Genomic DNA, 19,677 nt, shown 5'->3' with positions numbered 1-19,677 from the left:
AGTCATCAATTCACTCCGTCACAAAGTCATCAATTCACTCCGTCACAAAGTCATCAATTCACTCCGTCACAAAGTCGTCAATTCACTCCGTCACAAAGTCATCAATTCACTGTCACAAAGTCATAAATTCACTACGTCACAGTCATAAATTCACTGTCACAAAGCATAAATTCACTACGTCACAAAGTCATAAATTTACTACGTCACAAAGTCGTCAATTCACTCAGTCACAAAGTAATCAATTCACTCCGTCAAAAGTCATAAATTCACTACGTCACAAAGTCGTCAATTCACTCCGTCACAAAGTCCTCAATTCACTCAGTCACAAAGTAATCAATTCACTCCGTCAAAAGTCATAAATTCACTCCGTCAAAAGTCATAAATTCACTCTGTCACAAAGTCGTCAATTCACACCGTCACAAAGTCGTCAATTCACTGTCACAAAGTCATAAATTAAATACGTCACAAAGACGTCAATTCACTCAGTCACAAAGTCATAAATTCACTACGTCACAGTCATAAATTCACTGTCACAAAGCATAAATTCACTCCGTCAAAAGTCATAAATTCACTCTGTCACAAAGTCGTCAATTCACTCCGTCACAAAGTCGTCAATTCACTGTCACAAAGTCATAAATTAAATACGTCACAAAGACGTCAATTCACTCAGTCACAAAGTCATAAATTCACTACGTCACAGTCATAAATTCACTGTCACAAAGCATAAATTCACTACGTCACAAAGTCATAAATTTACTACGTCACAAAGTCATCAATTCACTCCATCACAAAGTCGTCAATTCACTGTCACAAAGTCGTCAATTCACTCCGTCACAAAGTCATCAATTCACTCCATCACAAAGTCGTCAATTCACTGTCACAAAGTCATAAATTCACTACGTCACAAAGTCATCAATTCACTGTCACAAAGTCATAAATTCACTACGTCACAGTCATAAATTCACTGTCACAAAGCATAAATTCACTATGTCACAAAGTCATAAATTCACTCCGTCACAAAGTCATCAATTCACTCCGTCACAAAGTCATAAATTCACTCCGTCACAATGTCGTCAATTCACTCCGTCACAAAGTCGTCAATTCACTCCGTCACAACGTCGTCAATTCACTACGTCACAAAGTCGTCAATTCACTACGTCACAAAGTCGTCAATTCACTGTCACAAAGCATAAATTCACTCCGTCACAAAGTCGTCAATTCACTCCGTCACAAAGTCGTCAATTCACTCCGTCACAAAGTCGTCAATTCACTGTCACAAAGTCATAAATTCACTACGTCACAAAGTCATCAATTCACTGTCACAAAGTCATAAATTCACTGTCACAAAGCATAAATTCACTATGTCACAAAGTCATAAATTCACTCCGTCACAAAGTCATAAATTCACTCCGTCACAAAGTCATAAATTCACTACGTCACAAAGTCATCAATTCACTGTCACAAAGTCATCAATTCACTACGTCACAAAGCATCAATTCACTGTCACAAAGTCATCAATTCACTACGTCACAATAATAAATTCACTGTCACAAAGCATAAATTCACTATGTCAAAAAGTCATAAATTCACTCCGTCACAAAGTCGTCAATTCACTCCGTCACAAAGTCGTCAATTCACTCCGTCATAAATTCACTCTGTCACAAAGTCCTCAATTCACTCCGTCACAAAGTGGTCAATTCACTGTCACAAAGTAATCAATTCACTCCGTCACAAAGTCATCAATTCACTCCATCACAAATTCATCAATTCACAACGTCACAAAGTCATCAATTCACTCCGTCACAAAGTAATCAATTCACTCCGTCACAAAGTAATCAATTCACTCCGTCAAAGTCGTCAATTCACTCCGTCACAAAGTCATAAATTCACTACGTCACAAAGTCATCACTTCACTGTCACAAAGTCATAAATTCACTACGTCACAAAGTCATCAATTCACTACGTCACAAAGTCATCAATTTACTACGTCACAAAGTCATAAATTCACTCCGTCACAAAGTCATAAATTCACTCCGTCACAAAGTCATAAATTCACTCCGTCACAAAGTCGTCAATTCACTCCGTCACAAAGTAATCAATTCACTCCGTCACAAAGTCGTCAATTCACTGTCACAAAGTCGTCAATTCACTGTCACAAAGTCATAAATTCACTGTCACAAAGCATAAATTCACTATGTCAAAAAGTCATAAATTCACTCCGTCACAAAGTCGTCAATTCACTCCGTCACAAAGTCGTCAATTCACTCCGTCATAAATTCACTCTGTCACAAAGTCCTCAATTCACTCCGTCACAAAGTGGTCAATTCACTGTCACAAAGTAATCAATTCACTCCGTCACAAAGTCATCAATTCACTCCATCACAAATTCATCAATTCACAACGTCACAAAGTCATCAATTCACTCCGTCACAAAGTAATCAATTCACTCCGTCACAAAGTAATCAATTCACTCCGTCAAAGTCGTCAATTCACTGTCACAAAGTCATAAATTCACTACGTCACAAAGTCATCACTTCACTGTCACAAAGTCATAAATTCACTACGTCACAGTCAAATTCACTGTCACAAAGAATAAATTCACTACGTCACAAAGTCATAAATTTACTACGTCACAAAGTAATCAATTCACTCCGTCACAAAGTCGTCAATTCACTCCGTCACAAAGTCGTCAATTCAGTGTCACAAGTCATAAATTCACTACGTCACAAAGTCATCAATTCACTGTCACAAAGTCATAAATTCACTCCATCACAAAGTCATAAATTCACTATGTCACAAGTCATAAATTTACTACGTCACAAAGTCATAAATTCACTCCGTCACAAAGTCATAAATTCACTCCATCACAAAGTCGTCAATTCACTCCGTCACAAAGTAATCAATTCACTACGTCACAAAGTCATAAATTCCCTCCGTCACAAAGTCGGCAATTCACTCCGTCACAAAGTCGTCAATTCACTCCGTCACAAAGTCATCAATTTACTACGTCACAAAGTCATAAATTCACTCCGTCACAAAGTCGTCAATTCACTCCGTCACAAAGTCGTCAATTCACTCCGTCACAAAGTCGTCAATTCACTCCGTCACAACGTCATAAATTCACTACGTCACAAAGTCGTCAATTCACTCCGTCACAAAGTCATAAATTCACTCCGTCACAAAGTCGTCAATTCACTCCGTCACAAAGTCGTCAATTCACTCCGTCACAAAGTCGTCAATTCACTCCGTCACAAAGTCGTCAATTCACTGCCACAAAGCATAAATTCACTACGTCACAAGGTCGTCAATTCACTCCGTCACAAAGTCGTCAATTCACTCCGTCACAAAATCGTCAATTCACTCCGTCACAAAGTCGTCAATTCACTCCGTCACAAAGTCGTCAATTCACTCCGTCACAAAGTCGTCAATTCACTCCGTCACAAAGTCGTCAATTCACTCCGTCACAAAGTTGTCAATTCACTACGTCACAAAGTCGTCAATTCACTGTCACAAAGCATAAATTCACTACGTCACAAAGTCATAAATTCCCTCCGTCACAAAGTCGGCAATTCACTCCGTCACAAAGTCGTCAATTCACTCCGTCACAAAGTCATCAATTTACTACGTCACAAAGTCATAAATTCACTCCGTCACAAAGTCGTCAATTCACTCCGTCACAAAGTCGTCAATTCACTCCGTCACAAAGTCGTCAATTCTCTCCGTCACAAAGTCGTCAATTCACTCCGTCACAAAGTCCTCAATTCACTCCGTCACAAAGTGGTCATTCACTGTCACAAAGTCATCAATTCACTCCGTCACAAAGTCATCAATTCACTCCGTCACAAAGTCATCAATTCACTCCGTCACAAAGTCATCAATTCACTACGTCACAGTCATAAATTCACTGTCACAAAGCATAAATTCACTACGTCACAAAGTCATACATTTACTACGTCACAAAGTCATAAATTCACTCCGTCACAAAGTCATAAATTCACTCCGTCACAAAGTCATTTATTCACTCCGTCACAAAGTCGTCAATTCACTCCGTCACAAAGTAATCAATTCACTCCGTCACAAAGTCGTCAATTCACTGTCACAAAGTCATAAATTCACTACGTCACAAAGTCATCAATTCACTGTCACAAAGTCATAAATTCACTACGTCATAGTCATAAATTCACTGTCACAAAGCATAAATTCACTATGTCACAAAGTCATAAATTCACTCCGTCACAAAGTCATAAATTCACTCCGTCACAAAGTCATCAATTCACTCCGTCACAAAGTCGTCAATTCACTCCGTCACAAAGTCATCAATTCACTCCGTCACAAAGTCATCAATTCACTCTGTCACAAAGTCATGAATTCACTCCGTCACAAAGTCATCAACTCGCTCCGTCACAAAGTCGTCAATTCACTCCGTCACAAAGTCGTCAATTCACTCCGTCATAAATTCACTCCGTCACAAAGTCCTCAATTCACTCCGTCACAAAGTCGTCAATTCACTGTCACAAAGTCATCAATTCACTCCGTCACAAAGTCATCAATTCACTCCGTCACAAAGTCATCAATTCACTCCGTCACAAAGTCATCAATTCACTCCGTCACAAAGTCGTCAATTCACTCCGTCACAAAGTCATCAATTCACTGTCACAAAGTCATAAATTCACTACGTCACAGTCATAAATTCACTGTCACAAAGCATAAATTCACTACGTCACAAAGTCATAAATTTACTACGTCACAAAGTCGTCAATTCACTCAGTCACAAAGTAATCAATTCACTCCGTCAAAAGTCATAAATTCACTACGTCACAAAGTCGTCAATTCACTCCGTCACAAAGTCCTCAATTCACTCAGTCACAAAGTAATCAATTCACTCCGTCAAAAGTCATAAATTCACTCCGTCAAAAGTCATAAATTCACTCTGTCACAAAGTCGTCAATTCACACCGTCACAAAGTCGTCAATTCACTGTCACAAAGTCATAAATTAAATACGTCACAAAGACGTCAATTCACTCAGTCACAAAGTCATAAATTCACTACGTCACAGTCATAAATTCACTGTCACAAAGCATAAATTCACTCCGTCAAAAGTCATAAATTCACTCTGTCACAAAGTCGTCAATTCACTCCGTCACAAAGTCGTCAATTCACTGTCACAAAGTCATAAATTAAATACGTCACAAAGACGTCAATTCACTCAGTCACAAAGTCATAAATTCACTACGTCACAGTCATAAATTCACTGTCACAAAGCATAAATTCACTACGTCACAAAGTCATAAATTTACTACGTCACAAAGTCATCAATTCACTCCATCACAAAGTCGTCAATTCACTGTCACAAAGTCGTCAATTCACTCCGTCACAAAGTCATCAATTCACTCCATCACAAAGTCGTCAATTCACTGTCACAAAGTCATAAATTCACTACGTCACAAAGTCATCAATTCACTGTCACAAAGTCATAAATTCACTACGTCACAGTCATAAATTCACTGTCACAAAGCATAAATTCACTATGTCACAAAGTCATAAATTCACTCCGTCACAAAGTCATCAATTCACTCCGTCACAAAGTCATAAATTCACTCCGTCACAATGTCGTCAATTCACTCCGTCACAAAGTCGTCAATTCACTCCGTCACAACGTCGTCAATTCACTACGTCACAAAGTCGTCAATTCACTACGTCACAAAGTCGTCAATTCACTGTCACAAAGCATAAATTCACTCCGTCACAAAGTCGTCAATTCACTCCGTCACAAAGTCGTCAATTCACTCCGTCACAAAGTCGTCAATTCACTGTCACAAAGTCATAAATTCACTACGTCACAAAGTCATCAATTCACTGTCACAAAGTCATAAATTCACTGTCACAAAGCATAAATTCACTATGTCACAAAGTCATAAATTCACTCCGTCACAAAGTCATAAATTCACTCCGTCACAAAGTCATAAATTCACTACGTCACAAAGTCATCAATTCACTGTCACAAAGTCATCAATTCACTACGTCACAAAGCATCAATTCACTGTCACAAAGTCATCAATTCACTACGTCACAATAATAAATTCACTGTCACAAAGCATAAATTCACTATGTCAAAAAGTCATAAATTCACTCCGTCACAAAGTCGTCAATTCACTCCGTCACAAAGTCGTCAATTCACTCCGTCATAAATTCACTCTGTCACAAAGTCCTCAATTCACTCCGTCACAAAGTGGTCAATTCACTGTCACAAAGTAATCAATTCACTCCGTCACAAAGTCATCAATTCACTCCATCACAAATTCATCAATTCACAACGTCACAAAGTCATCAATTCACTCCGTCACAAAGTAATCAATTCACTCCGTCACAAAGTAATCAATTCACTCCGTCAAAGTCGTCAATTCACTGTCACAAAGTCATAAATTCACTACGTCACAAAGTCATCACTTCACTGTCACAAAGTCATAAATTCACTACGTCACAGTCAAATTCACTGTCACAAAGCATAAATTCACTACGTCACAAAGTCATAAATTTACTACGTCACAAAGTCATCAATTCACTCCGTCACAAAGTCGTCAATTCACTCCGTCACAAAGTCGTCAATTCAGTGTCACAAGTCATAAATTCACTACGTCACAAAGTCATCAATTCACTGTCACAAAGTCATAAATTCACTCCATCACAAAGTCGTCAATTCACTCCGTCACAAAGTCATCAATTCACTACGTCACAAAGTCATAAATTCCCTCCGTCACAAAGTCGGCAATTCACTCCGTCACAAAGTCGTCAATTCACTCTGTCACAAAGTCATAAATTCACTCCGTCACAAAGTCGTCAATTCACTCCGTCACAAAGTCGTCAATTCACTCCGTCACAAAGTCGTCAATTCACTCCGTCACAACGTCATAAATTCACTACGTCACAAAGTCGTCAATTCACTCCGTCACAAAGTCATAAATTCACTCCGTCACAAAGTCGTCAATTCACTCCGTCACAAAGTCGTCAATTCACTCCGTCACAAAGTCGTCAATTCACTCCGTCACAAAGTCGTCAATTCACTCCGTCACAAAGTCATAAATTCACTGCCACAAAGCATAAATTCACTCCGTCACAAAGTGGTCAATTCACTGTCACAAAGTAATCAATTCACTCCGTCACAAAGTCATCAATTCACTCCATCACAAATTCATCAATTCACAACGTCACAAAGTCATCAATTCACTCCGTCACAAAGTAATCAATTCACTCCGTCACAAAGTAATCAATTCACTCCGTCAAAGTCGTCAATTCACTGTCACAAAGTCATAAATTCACTACGTCACAAAGTCATCACTTCACTGTCACAAAGTCATAAATTCACTACGTCACAGTCAAATTCACTGTCACAAAGCATAAATTCACTACGTCACAAAGTCATAAATTTACTACGTCACAAAGTCATCAATTCACTCCGTCACAAAGTCGTCAATTCACTCCGTCACAAAGTCGTCAATTCAGTGTCACAAGTCATAAATTCACTACGTCACAAAGTCATCAATTCACTGTCACAAAGTCATAAATTCACTCCATCACAAAGTCGTCAATTCACTCCGTCACAAAGTCATCAATTCACTACGTCACAAAGTCATAAATTCCCTCCGTCACAAAGTCGGCAATTCACTCCGTCACAAAGTCGTCAATTCACTCTGTCACAAAGTCATAAATTCACTCCGTCACAAAGTCGTCAATTCACTCCGTCACAAAGTCGTCAATTCACTCCGTCACAAAGTCGTCAATTCACTCCGTCACAACGTCATAAATTCACTACGTCACAAAGTCGTCAATTCACTCCGTCACAAAGTCATAAATTCACTCCGTCACAAAGTCGTCAATTCACTCCGTCACAAAGTCGTCAATTCACTCCGTCACAAAGTCGTCAATTCACTCCGTCACAAAGTCGTCAATTCACTCCGTCACAAAGTCATAAATTCACTGCCACAAAGCATAAATTCACTACGTCACAAGGTCGTCAATTCACTACGTCACAAAGTCGTCAATTCACTCCGTCACAAAATCGTCAATTCACTCCGTCACAAAGTCGTCAATTCACTCCGTCACAAAGTCGTCAATTCACTCCGTCACAAAGTCGTCAATTCACTACGTCACAAAGTCGTCAATTCACTGTCACAAAGCATAAATTCACTCCGTCACAAAGTCGGCAATTCACTCCGTCACAAAGTCGTCAATTCACTCCGTCACAAAGTCATCAATTTACTACGTCACAAAGTCATAAATTCACTCCGTCACAAAGTCGTCAATTCACTCCGTCACAAAGTCGTCAATTCACTCCGTCACAAAGTCGTCAATTCACTCCGTCACAAAGTCGTCAATTCACTCGGTCACAACGCCGTCAAGCTGCTCCGTTGATTGGTTGCCTGGTGGAGTCGCCCTCACTCCTGGTCCTCAACTCGGGGCTGAGCTGCTTCCTTGTCTCTGCTGCTCTGAGCTTCCAGGTTGAGCTGTCGCTCGGTTTCGGCTTCGGCGTCAGTTGCTTCACCTGTCGTCTGGAAACGTTGTTACATCATCGCTGACCTCAGAAGTTTAACGTCTCCGCTTCCCCCCGGTGTGTTGTCGTGGAAACCCAGCAACAGACACCTGCTGCTGTTGGAGGGAGGCGCTCGACGTCAACGCACCAGCGTCGTGGGCGGGACTTGAAAGTGGAGTCAAATATAAAACAAAGAAAAGGAGTGAAACTGGACCCTTCTGTGGGCTAGCTGCTCTGGCAGGGCTAACTGGGCTAGCAGGGCTAACTGGGCTAGCAGGGCTAGCAGGGCTAACTGGGCTAACAGGGCTAACTGGGCTAGCAGGGCTAACTGGGCTAGCAGGGCTAACTGAGCTAACAGGGCTAACTGGACTTGCTGGGCTAACTGGGCTAACAGGGCTAACTGGGCTAACAGGGCTAACTTGGCTAGCTGGGCTCACTGGTCCTCTTTAGAGCTCTGGGTGTGTTAGCGTATGTCGCTGTGTTTTTGTGCTCGTGGTTTTTAATCACAAACAGTCGACGTCCGCTGACGCCCGAAAAAACCACTGGGAACCGGAGCCACGTGGAACCAGACGCTGGGAAGTTCCCGCTGCGAGCGCGACCCAGTCATTTATCCACCGCACACATACACACACACACTGAAGCTAGTCATTAGCGTGGCGCTAACGTCCACTTTGGGGTTTTCTCGTGGTGCGTTCAAGGCTGTTTTGTTTTGTCGGCGTCTGTTTTTAAACAGGACATCGGGGTGGCTAATGATATGCTAGCAGCTAGCATGGTGGCGAGACACCAATATCAAGAGAAAGGGGAGGGAGATAGGGGAGAGAGAGAGAGGGGGGGAGGGAGTGAGACAGAGAGAGGGAGTGAGACAGAGAGAGGGAGTGAGACAGAGAGGTGAGTGGAGCTCCGGCAGGAAGCAGGATGACATCACCGCTATCATGTGTAGCTAATGCTATTGATCCCCCCCCCCCCCCCTCCCGCCCTCTAATTCAATTCTGTTGTTCTTTATTCATCCCAGAGCAGAAAACATTGTTCACAATTTAACAAAAACTAAAATATAAACAATATTTCTTATAAAAATATTTTTATCAAAAACATATTTTTAACGGTATCTTTGTAAAAGTTTGTCTATTGTTGTTGTTTGAGTATTTGTTTGATGACTTGAATATTTTCAGTCTGGAGCAACAACAGAAGCTGGGACAGGGTTGAGGTGTCGTTAGAACCGCGACGTCGCAGACATCTCCTGGTTCAGGTTTCATCCAAACGCGTTCACGTACGGAGCAGGAATCAAAGCTGACCCCAAGTAGACAAACACAACAACCTTTAACAACTAATGAAAGAAAATGATATTTACAGTAAGACCATTCATGACGTCATCCTATTATTCACTTACAGCAAGACGCTTTATGACATCATCATGTTATTTAGTATAAACGTACAGGTTGTGATTGAGAATGTCCAGTTGGACCGTGTCCAGTGTGGGCGTGGACTCGGTCACTCTGTAGTGTTCAGACGTTACCAAACTATGTATTTATGTGTATATTTATATAACTTCTCACCTGGTAGATGTCAGTACATCTGTTACATTGATATTTGAAGTCAGTGCTCCACATTACTTTGCTGGATTCATGAACTATACAATAAAAAATAAAAATACTAAAATGTTGTCAGCGCGTCCCTAGAAAACACTGAAATGTGCGACTGAGTGATACGTTCAAGATCCATGAACACGGCGGAAAAACTGAATCCATGAAATTGTAATTAGTCACATTAATACCACCAAGTTTTTCATATTTGATGGAAATGTAACTTCCTGAAAATGTAATTCAAGGAAAGAAGTCAACACTAAAATTACATAAGTTCATTTACCTTCGTAAACCCACGTAAATTCTTCACTTCAACCATGTGACACCAACAGCCAATCATACAGCAGAGAAACAACCATGTGACAGGAAAAGCCAATCATACAGCAGGAGATCCGGAGCTTCCTCCGCTCTCCCATCGGCAGTGCAGCGGGGGTGGAGCCTCCTGGAGCTTTTGGGGCGGGGCTTCCTCAAACAACAACAAGGAGTTGAACACGCCCTCCTCCCAACCCCAGCCGGGCCACACCCCACAATAGAAGAATGATTAAAGAAAGAATGTCTGACTGTCTGTCTGTCTGTCTGTCTGTCTGTCTGTCCTCTAGCACCCCCTACGGAGCCGTCCGTCACCTGCAGGTCCAACACCTACCCCAAGGGCTTCTACTGCAGCTGGCACCTGCTGCAGCCCACGGCCATCCCCACCGACTTCCAGGTGGACGTCCAGTGAGTGGTGTAGGAGACAAACTAGGAACTAGGAGACAGTCTAGGAGCTAGGAGACAGTCTTAGAGACCATCTCGAAGGAGAAGACTTATCTAGTGCTCAGAGAACGTCTTGGAGACAGTCTAGGGGACACTCTAGGGGCTAGGATAGTCTTTGAGCCGCATGTGGCTCTTTCATCCCTCTGCCGTGGCTTTGAGAAAATAGTGTGAATAAGTACTGGATATTTAATTTAAATACATTTTATTCTATTTAGTCCAGTTTTCAGTGTAATAGTTATGATTCCGGAGATGTAGGTGATCTTGTAACATTGAAATAAAACTATGAAACTATACTATCAAATAATATATGCGTCGCACCTTGTCAGCGTCACCTGTTGCCGACAGGCTGCTGACTTATTCTGAGCTCTCGACCCCCGGTAACCATGGATTCATCCAAAAAAGAAAAGTTTCTGAGGAAAATAGAAGGTTCAAGTTGGTTTCATGGGATGCAGAGTGGAAGGGGGACATGGAGTGCCATCCCGACACCTATTTGAACATGAGGAGAAGGCATTGGGGTCCTGTCCATCCTTGGATCCACACGCTGTGTTCTCCACCATCAACTTCATAAAAAGCAGCTTCCTGACGACAGCGACAGTGATGAAGCTCAGTGAGGTCATAGAGCCTCCGTGTGGAGAAGCTCTGCATTGAGGTTCGGGGCAGTAAGGGCATGAAGCAGGCGAGAGGAACGAGCTTTTCACTTTGCAAACATAGATGTTGATATGGGCCCCTGACCCTGAGCCGATGTAGTTGCTTCCTTCAGGTCGACTGCGGCAGCGACAGTCGCGGATGACGGCACTGACATAGACTTAGAACCTGCCAGTGTTCGTTTTTCTTAGAGTTCAAAAGCAATGAGTGTTTTGCTGCGTCAAGCACAGGAAAAAATGAGTCTTTATCAGTTTGTAGTTCTTTTATTTCATAAATGCCACAAACTACAGTTCTTATGTACAGTACACAGCATAAGTGTAATAAAACTATACTGTATATCCGGTGTTGTCTTCATTACAGCGGTCAAATAGGTTTTGCGGCTCCAGGTGGGTTTTATTTGGTGCGAATCACACCCAAAAGGCTCTTTTAATGGTGAAGGTTGCCGACCCCTGATCTAGGGGCTAGGAGACAATCTAGGGGACACTCTAGGGGGCAGGATAGTCTTGGAGACAGTCTACGGGACAGGATTTCCTGGGTTTGACTGACCCCCTGTCCTCGCCCTTCAGATACAACCAGCGCTCCCTGGACGTGCAGCGGGACCCGGTCCACAAGAACCGTGTCCACGTGCTGTTCCCTGAGGTCTTCTCCAGCTTCCGCTACTGGGTGAACGTGACGGCGCTCAACGCTCTGGGACAAGCGTCCACCACCCTGTCCTTTGAGGAGTCCTCCATCGGTGAGGCCTGATAGGAGGACAACCAGAGACTAACCGTCCTGATCAGTGTCAGAGTCGAGATTTGCTGTTTTTCCAAACTTTTTTTGGTTCCGACACATCGTGATTATCTGATGGGAACCCAGGAAAAGAAGGAAGTCAGAGACGTGAAACAGGAAGTCAGAGATGTTATACAGGAAGTCAGAGACGTGAAACAGGAAGTCAGAGATGTTATACAGGAAGTCAGAGACGTGAAACAGGAAGTCAGAGATGTTATACAGGAAGTCAGAGACATGAAACAGGAAGTCAGAGACCTGAAGCAGGAAGTCAGAGACCTGAAGCAGGAAGTCAGAGACTAGAAACAGGAAGTTTTGCTTTATGAAGAAATTGGAAGAAACTGTCTGCCTGCCTGTCTGTCTGTCCTTCTGCCTGCCTGCCTGTCTGTCTGTCTGTCCTTCTGCCTTCCTGTCTGTCTGTCTGTCTGTCTGCCTGCCTGCCTGCCTGCCTGTCTGTCTGTCTGCCTGCCTGCCTGTCTGTCTGCCCCCTTGACAGACGCTGACTTGGCCTTTAGCATTGGATGCTAACCGTGCTAACCCTCCTCCCCCAGTGAAGCCCGACCCCCCTGAGCGCGTGGTGGCCACGCCCCTCCCTGGCAGCGTGCGGCGCCTGGAGGTTGGGTGGAGCAGCCCCTCCACCTGGCCCGACGTCGACATCTTCCCTCTCAAGTACTTCCTGCGCTACCGCCCGCTCATCAGGGAGCAGTGGCAGCACGTGAGTCACCACTTCCCAGTTCCTGTTTCCTGTTTCCTGTTTGGCTGACTTTGAGGAAGTGAGCTCAAGGCATGGCTGCAGATGGGATCAGCTGGCCTAGCTAACTTAACTTCTGTTTCAGATGGTGGTTTCCTGCAGTAATAGGATGGAGGGATGATGGGTGGAGGGATGATGGGTGGAGGGATGATGGGTGGATGGATCGCACACAGACAGGTATGCAGACAGACAGGTGAAGAGAGGCATGAGATTCATGAAGCTTGGAGGAGAAAACACAATTATCTATCTCCTCATGTGTGTGTGTGTGTTGTAGTGTGTGTTGTAGTGTTTGTGTTGTGTTGTAGTGTTTGTGTTGTGTTGTAGTGTGTGTGTTGTAGTGTGTGTTGTGTTGTAGTGTGTGTGTTGTGTTGTAGTGTGTGTGTTGTAGTGTGTGTTGTGTTGTAGTGTGTGTGTTGTAGTGTGTGTGTTGTGTTGTAGTGTGTGTGTTGTAGTGTGTGTTGTGTTGTAGTGTTTGTGTTGTGTTGTAGTGTGTGTGTTGTAGTGTGTGTTGTGTTGTAGTGTGTGTGTTGTGTTGTAGTGTGTGTGTTGTAGTGTGTGTGTTGTGTTGTAGTGTGTGTGTTGTAGTGTGTGTTGTGTTGTAGTGTGTGTGTTGTAGTGTGTGTGTTGTGTTGTAGTGTGTGTGTTGTAGTGTGTGTTGTGTTGTAGTGTGTGTGTTGTAGTGTGTGTGTGTGTGTTGTGTTGTAGTGTGGGTGTTGTAGTGTGTGTGTTGTGTTGTAGTGTGTGTGTTGTAGTGTGTGTGTTGTGTTGTAGTGTGTGTGTTGTAGTGTGTGTTGTGTTGTAGTGTGTTGTGTCGTAGTGTTTGTGTTGTGTTGTAGTGTTTGTGTTGTGTTGTAGTGTGTGTTGTGTTGTAGTGTGTGTTGTGTTGTAGTGTGTGTGTTGTAGTGTGTGTGTGTGTGTTGTGTTGTAGTGTGTGTGTTGTAGTGTGTGTGTGTGTGTGTGTGTGTGTGTGTGTGTGTGTGTGTGTGTTGTAGTGTGTGTGTGTGTGTGTGTGTGTGTGTGTGTGTGTGTGTGTGTGTGTGTGTGTGTGTTGTACAACACACACACTACAACACACACACACACACCTGGTCCTGGTCACCACGGCAACAGTTTAAGATTTAAAACGTTGTGACCAGTCAGCATCCAGAGTTCAGGTCCCAGCACCAGCATTGAGGACAGGGGGCGTGGCCACTTCCTGTCCTAACACCATGTGGTTGAGAACCTGAAGCTGCAGGAGCTCAGGGTTCGATTCCCACTGATGTCCTGGAGTACAGCAGGGGTCCGACGGGCAGCCCCCTGTGTTACCATGGCAACCGGCGTCACATGCAGCCCTTCTGTGAATATTACAAATATAAAGCTGAGTTCACTTCGGAGCGCTAACAACATGCTATGTAGCTACATGCTAAGCTAAATGACTAGAACTTTGTCAAAAGAAGGACGATGGGCTAACATGCTAACATGCTAACATGCTGTCCCCTTGAAATGAACAATAAACAAACAAGCTATGGCTAACGATTAGCAGGGAAGAGACTTTTAACGTAATATTCACAAAGAATTGTTCTCAAAACATGCTAGGCTAGCTGAACCCCTCTGCAGCCATGCATCAAGCTAACAGTTAGCACGCTGCCACACCAGCTGAATGTCAAAATAAAAGTCCTTTTCTCCCTCCGGCCTCTAGGTGGAGCTGTCAGACAGCACCTCCCACAACATCACCGACGCCTACGCTGGGAAGGAATACATCATCCAGGTTTCTATCATCCATCCATCATCCATCTATTCACCCGCCTGTCTATCTATCTATCTGTCTGTCTGTCTCTCTATCTATCCATCGTTCTATTGTTTCACCACTAGGTGGCAGCGAAGGACACAGAAATTGGGACCTGGAGTGACTGGAGTGTGGCGGTCCACGCCACGCCCTGGATCGAGGAGCCCAAGCAGATCAGCTCCACTACGGAGACAGAGCCCATCTTGTGTGTGACAGGTGAGCTGGTGCTAATGCTAATGTAGCATGCTAACATAACACGCTACCAAAACACGCTACCATTACACGCTACCATAACACGCTGCCATGACACGCTGCCATAACACGCTGCCATGACAGGCTGCCATAACACGCTGCCATGACACGCTGCCATGACACGCTGCCATGACACGCTGCCATGACACGCTGCCATGACACGCCACCGTAACACGCCACCGTAACACGCCACCGTAAAACGCCACCATGACACGCCACCATGACACGCTACCATAACACGCCACCATAGCACGCCACCATAACACGCCACCATAACACGCCGGCATAACACGCCACCATAAAACGCTACCATAACACGCTGCCATAACACGCTACCATAACACGCCACCATAACCAGCACCGTGACACGCTACCATGACACGCTACCATGACACACTACCATAACACGCTAACATGACAGGCTACCATAACACGCTGCCATAACACGCTGCCATGACACGATACCATGACACGCCACCATGACACGCCACCGTAACACGCCACCGTAACACGCCACCGTAAAACGCCACCATGACACGCCACCATGACACGCTACCATAACACGCCACCATAACACGCTACCATAACACGCCACCATAACACGCCAGCATAACACGCCACCATAAAACGCTACCATAACACGCTGCCATAACACGCTACCATAACACGCCACCATAACCAGCACCGTGACACACTACCATGACACGCTACCATGACACGCTACCATAACACGCTAACATGACAGGCTACCATAACACGCCACCAAAACACGCTACCATAACACGCCGGCATAACACGCCGGCATAACACGCCGGCATAACACGCTGCCATAACAGGCTACCATAACACGCCACCATAACCAGCACCGTAACACGCTACCGTAACACGCTACCGTAAAAAGCCACCGTAACACGCCACCGTAACACGCCACTGTAACACGCCACCATGACACGCCACCATAAAACGGCACCATAACACGCCGCCATAACACGCCGCCATAACACGCCGCCATAGCACGCTGCCATAACACGCTGCCATAACAGGCTACCATAACACGCCACCATAACCAGCACCGTAACAAGCTACTGTAACACGCTACCGTAACACGCCACCGTAACAACCCACCATGACACGCCACCATGACACGCTACCATGACACGGCACCATGACACGCTACCATGACACGGCACCATGACACGCTACCATGACACGGCACCATGACACGGCACCATGACACGCCACCATAACACGCCACCACAACACGCTACCACAACACGCCACCATAACACGCCACCATAACACGCTACCATGACACGCCACCATAACACGCCACCATAACAAGCTACCATAATTAAAAATTATTTTTCTAAATATACACGTAAACACATCTGAACACGACAGTGACCGAGTCCACGCCCACACTGCACACGGTCCAACTGGACATTCTCAGTGGGCGGGGTCAGTGGGCGTGGCTTGCTTTGGGCGGAGCTTGCTTTGGGGCGGGGCAGTGGAAAGTGTCTGACCAAACAACACGACCTCATATTTATCAACGTTCAGTTTGAAAGGTTTCAGGACGTCCAACATCGCAGACAGACAGACAGACAGACAGACAGACAGACAGACAGACAGACAGACAGACAGATGGATATACTATAGAAAATATAGTAAATAAGACAGAGAATGTGTAAAATCAAGTCATAAAAGTGATGATAAATGAGTCGAATATGATAGAAATACAAAAGATAGAGACAGAAATAGAATAGAATGTGTATTGTTGTGCTGCATAACTGATCCAACAGGTTAAAACCTCCATCACACACTCACTCAGGATAGAAGCCCTGTCATGACAAGTTCCATCTGCTCCTGGCTTGTTCCAGCTAGCCTCCTCTTACAATAAACTGCTCCTGGCTTGTTCCAGCTAGCCTCCTCTCTACAATAAACTGCTCCTGGCTTGTTCCAGCTAGCCTCCTCTTACAATAAACTGCTCCTGGCTTGTTCCAGCTAGCCTCCTCTCTACAATAAACTGCTCCTGGCTTGTTCCAGCTAGCCTCCTCTCTACAATAAACTGCTCCTGGCTTGTTCCAGCTAGCCTCCTCTCTACATTAAACTGCTCCTGGCTTGTTCCAGCTAGCCTCCTCTCTACATTAAACTGCTCCTGGCTTGTTCCAGCTAGCCTCCTCTCTACAATAAACTGCTCCTGGCTTGTTCCAGCTAGCCTCCTCTCTACATTAAACTGCTCCTGGCTTGTTCCAGCTAGCCTCCTCTCTACAATAAACTGCTCCTGGCTTGTTCCAGCTAGCCTCCTCTCTACATTAAACTGCTCCTGGCTTGTTCCAGCTAGCCTCCCCTCTACAATAAACTGCTCCTGGCTTGTTCCAGCTAGCCTCCTCTCTACAATAAACTGCTCCTGGCTTGTTCCAGCTAGCCTCCTCTCTGCAATAAACTGCTCCTGGCTTGTTCCAGCTAGCCTCCTCTCTACATTAAACTGCTCCTGGCTTGTTCCAGCTAGCCTCCTCTCTACAATAAACTGCTCCTGGCTTGTTCCAGCTAGCCTCCTCTCTACATTAAACTGCTCCTGGCTTGTTCCAGCTAGCCTCCTCTCTACAATAAACTGCTCCTGGCTTGTTCCAGCTAGCCTCCTCTCTACATTAAACTGCTCCTGGCTTGTTCCAGCTAGCCTCCTCTCTACATTAAACTGCTCCTGGCTTGTTCCAGCTAGCCTCCTCTCTACATTAAACTGCTCCTGGCTTGTTCCAGCTAGCCTCCTCTCTACATTAAACTGCTCCTGGCTTGTTCCAGCTAGCCTCCTCTCTACAATAAACTGCTCCTGGCTTGTTCCAGCTAGCCTCCTCTCTACATTAAACTGCTCCTGGCTTGTTCCAGCTAGCCTCCTCTTTACAATAAACTGCTCCTGGCTTGTTCCAGCTAGCCTCCTCTCTACATTAAACTGCTCCTGGCTTGTTCCAGCTAGCCTCCTCTCTACAATAAACTGCTCCTGGCTTGTTCCAGCTAGCCTCCTCTCTACAATAAACTGCTCCTGGCTTGTTCCAGCTAGCCTCCTCTCTACATTAAACTGCTCCTGGCTTGTTCCAGCTAGCCTCCTCTTACAATAAACTGCTCCTGGCTTGTTCCAGCTAGCCTCCTCTCTACAATAAACTGCTCCTGGCTTGTTCCAGCTAGCCTCCTCTCTACAATAAACTGCTCCTGGCTTGTTCCAGCTAGCCTCCTCTCTACATTAAACTGCTCCTGGCTTGTTCCAGCTAGCCTCCTCTCTACATTAAACTGCTCCTGGCTTGTTCCAGCTAGCCTCCTCTCTACAATAAACTGCTCCTGGCTTGTTCCAGCTAGCCTCCTCTTTACAATAAACTGCTCCTGGCTTGTTCCAGCTAGCCTCCTCTCTACAATAAACTGCTCCTGGCTTGTTCCAGCTAGCCTCCTCTTTACAATAAACTGCTCCTGGCTTGTTCCAGCTAGCCTCCTCTCTACATTAAACTGCTCCTGGCTTGTTCCAGCTAGCCTCCTCTCTACATTAAACTGCTCCTGGCTTGTTCCAGCTAGCCTCCTCTCTACATTAAACTGCTCCTGGCTTGTTCCAGCTAGCCTCCTCTCTACATTAAACTGCTCCTGGCTTGTTCCAGCTAGCCTCCTCTCTACATTAAACTGCTCCTGGCTTGTTCCAGCTAGCCTCCTCTCTACATTAAACTGCTCCTGGCTTGTTCCAGCTAGCCTCCTCTCTACATTAAACTGCTCCTGGCTTGTTCCAGCTAGCCTCCTCTCTACATTAAACTGCTCCTGGCTTGTTCCAGCTAGCCTCCTCTCTACATTAAACTGCTCCTGGCTTGTTCCAGCTAGCCTCCTCTCTACATTAAACTGCTCCTGGCTTGTTCCAGCTAGCCTCCTCTCTACAATAAACTGCTCCTGGCTTGTTCCAGCTAGCCTCCTCTCTACATTAAACTGCTCCTGGCTTGTTCCAGCTAGCCTCCTCTTACAATAAACTGCTCCTGGCTTGTTCCAGCTAGCCTCCTCTCTACAATAAACTGCTCCTGGCTTGTTCCAGCTAGCCTCCTCTCTACAATAAACTGCTCCTGGCTTGTTCCAGCTAGCCTCCTCTCTACATTAAACTGCTCCTGGCTTGTTCCAGCTAGCCTCCTCTCTACATTAAACTGCTCCTGGCTTGTTCCAGCTAGCCTCCTCTCTACAATAAACTGCTCCTGGCTTGTTCCAGCTAGCCTCCTCTTTACAATAAACTGCTCCTGGCTTGTTCCAGCTAGCCTCCTCTCTACATTAAACTGCTCCTGGCTTGTTCCAGCTAGCCTCCTCTCTACATTAAACTGCTCCTGGCTTGTTCCAGCTAGCCTCCTCTCTACATTAAACTGCTCCTGGCTTGTTCCAGCTAGCCTCCTCTCTACATTAAACTGCTCCTGGCTTGTTCCAGCTAGCCTCCTCTCTACAATAAACTGCTCCTGGCTTGTTCCAGCTAGCCTCCTCTCTACATTAAACTGCTCCTGGCTTGTTCCAGCTAGCCTCCTCTTTACAATAAACTGCTCCTGGCTTGTTCCAGCTAGCCTCCTCTCTACATTAAACTGCTCCTGGCTTGTTCCAGCTAGCCTCCTCTCTACAATAAACTGCTCCTGGCTT

The 19,677-nt window shown here is 44.9% G+C and overlaps 1 protein-coding gene across 1 annotated transcript in view; it reads left to right on the top strand.

The window, feature by feature from the left end:
* The window catches only part of cntfr (ciliary neurotrophic factor receptor), an 85,067-nt gene that overhangs the window by 62,045 nt on the left and 3,345 nt on the right, over positions 1–19,677 (top strand). The window contains exons 5-9 of the mRNA XM_080017816.1: positions 10,708–10,825; positions 12,073–12,239; positions 12,823–12,986; positions 14,701–14,769; positions 14,874–15,003. Coding sequence (XP_079873942.1) covers positions 10,708–10,825; positions 12,073–12,239; positions 12,823–12,986; positions 14,701–14,769; positions 14,874–15,003 — 648 coding nt within the window. The remainder of the gene's footprint in view (positions 1–10,707; positions 10,826–12,072; positions 12,240–12,822; positions 12,987–14,700; positions 14,770–14,873; positions 15,004–19,677) is intronic.

Source organism: Zeus faber, assembly GCF_960531495.2.
Source record: "Zeus faber genome assembly, chromosome: 17".
Classification (NCBI taxonomy): Eukaryota; Metazoa; Chordata; class Actinopteri; order Zeiformes; family Zeidae; genus Zeus; species Zeus faber.
Note: the sequence above shows the minus strand (reverse complement) of the source record. Positions and strands in the feature narration are given on the sequence as shown.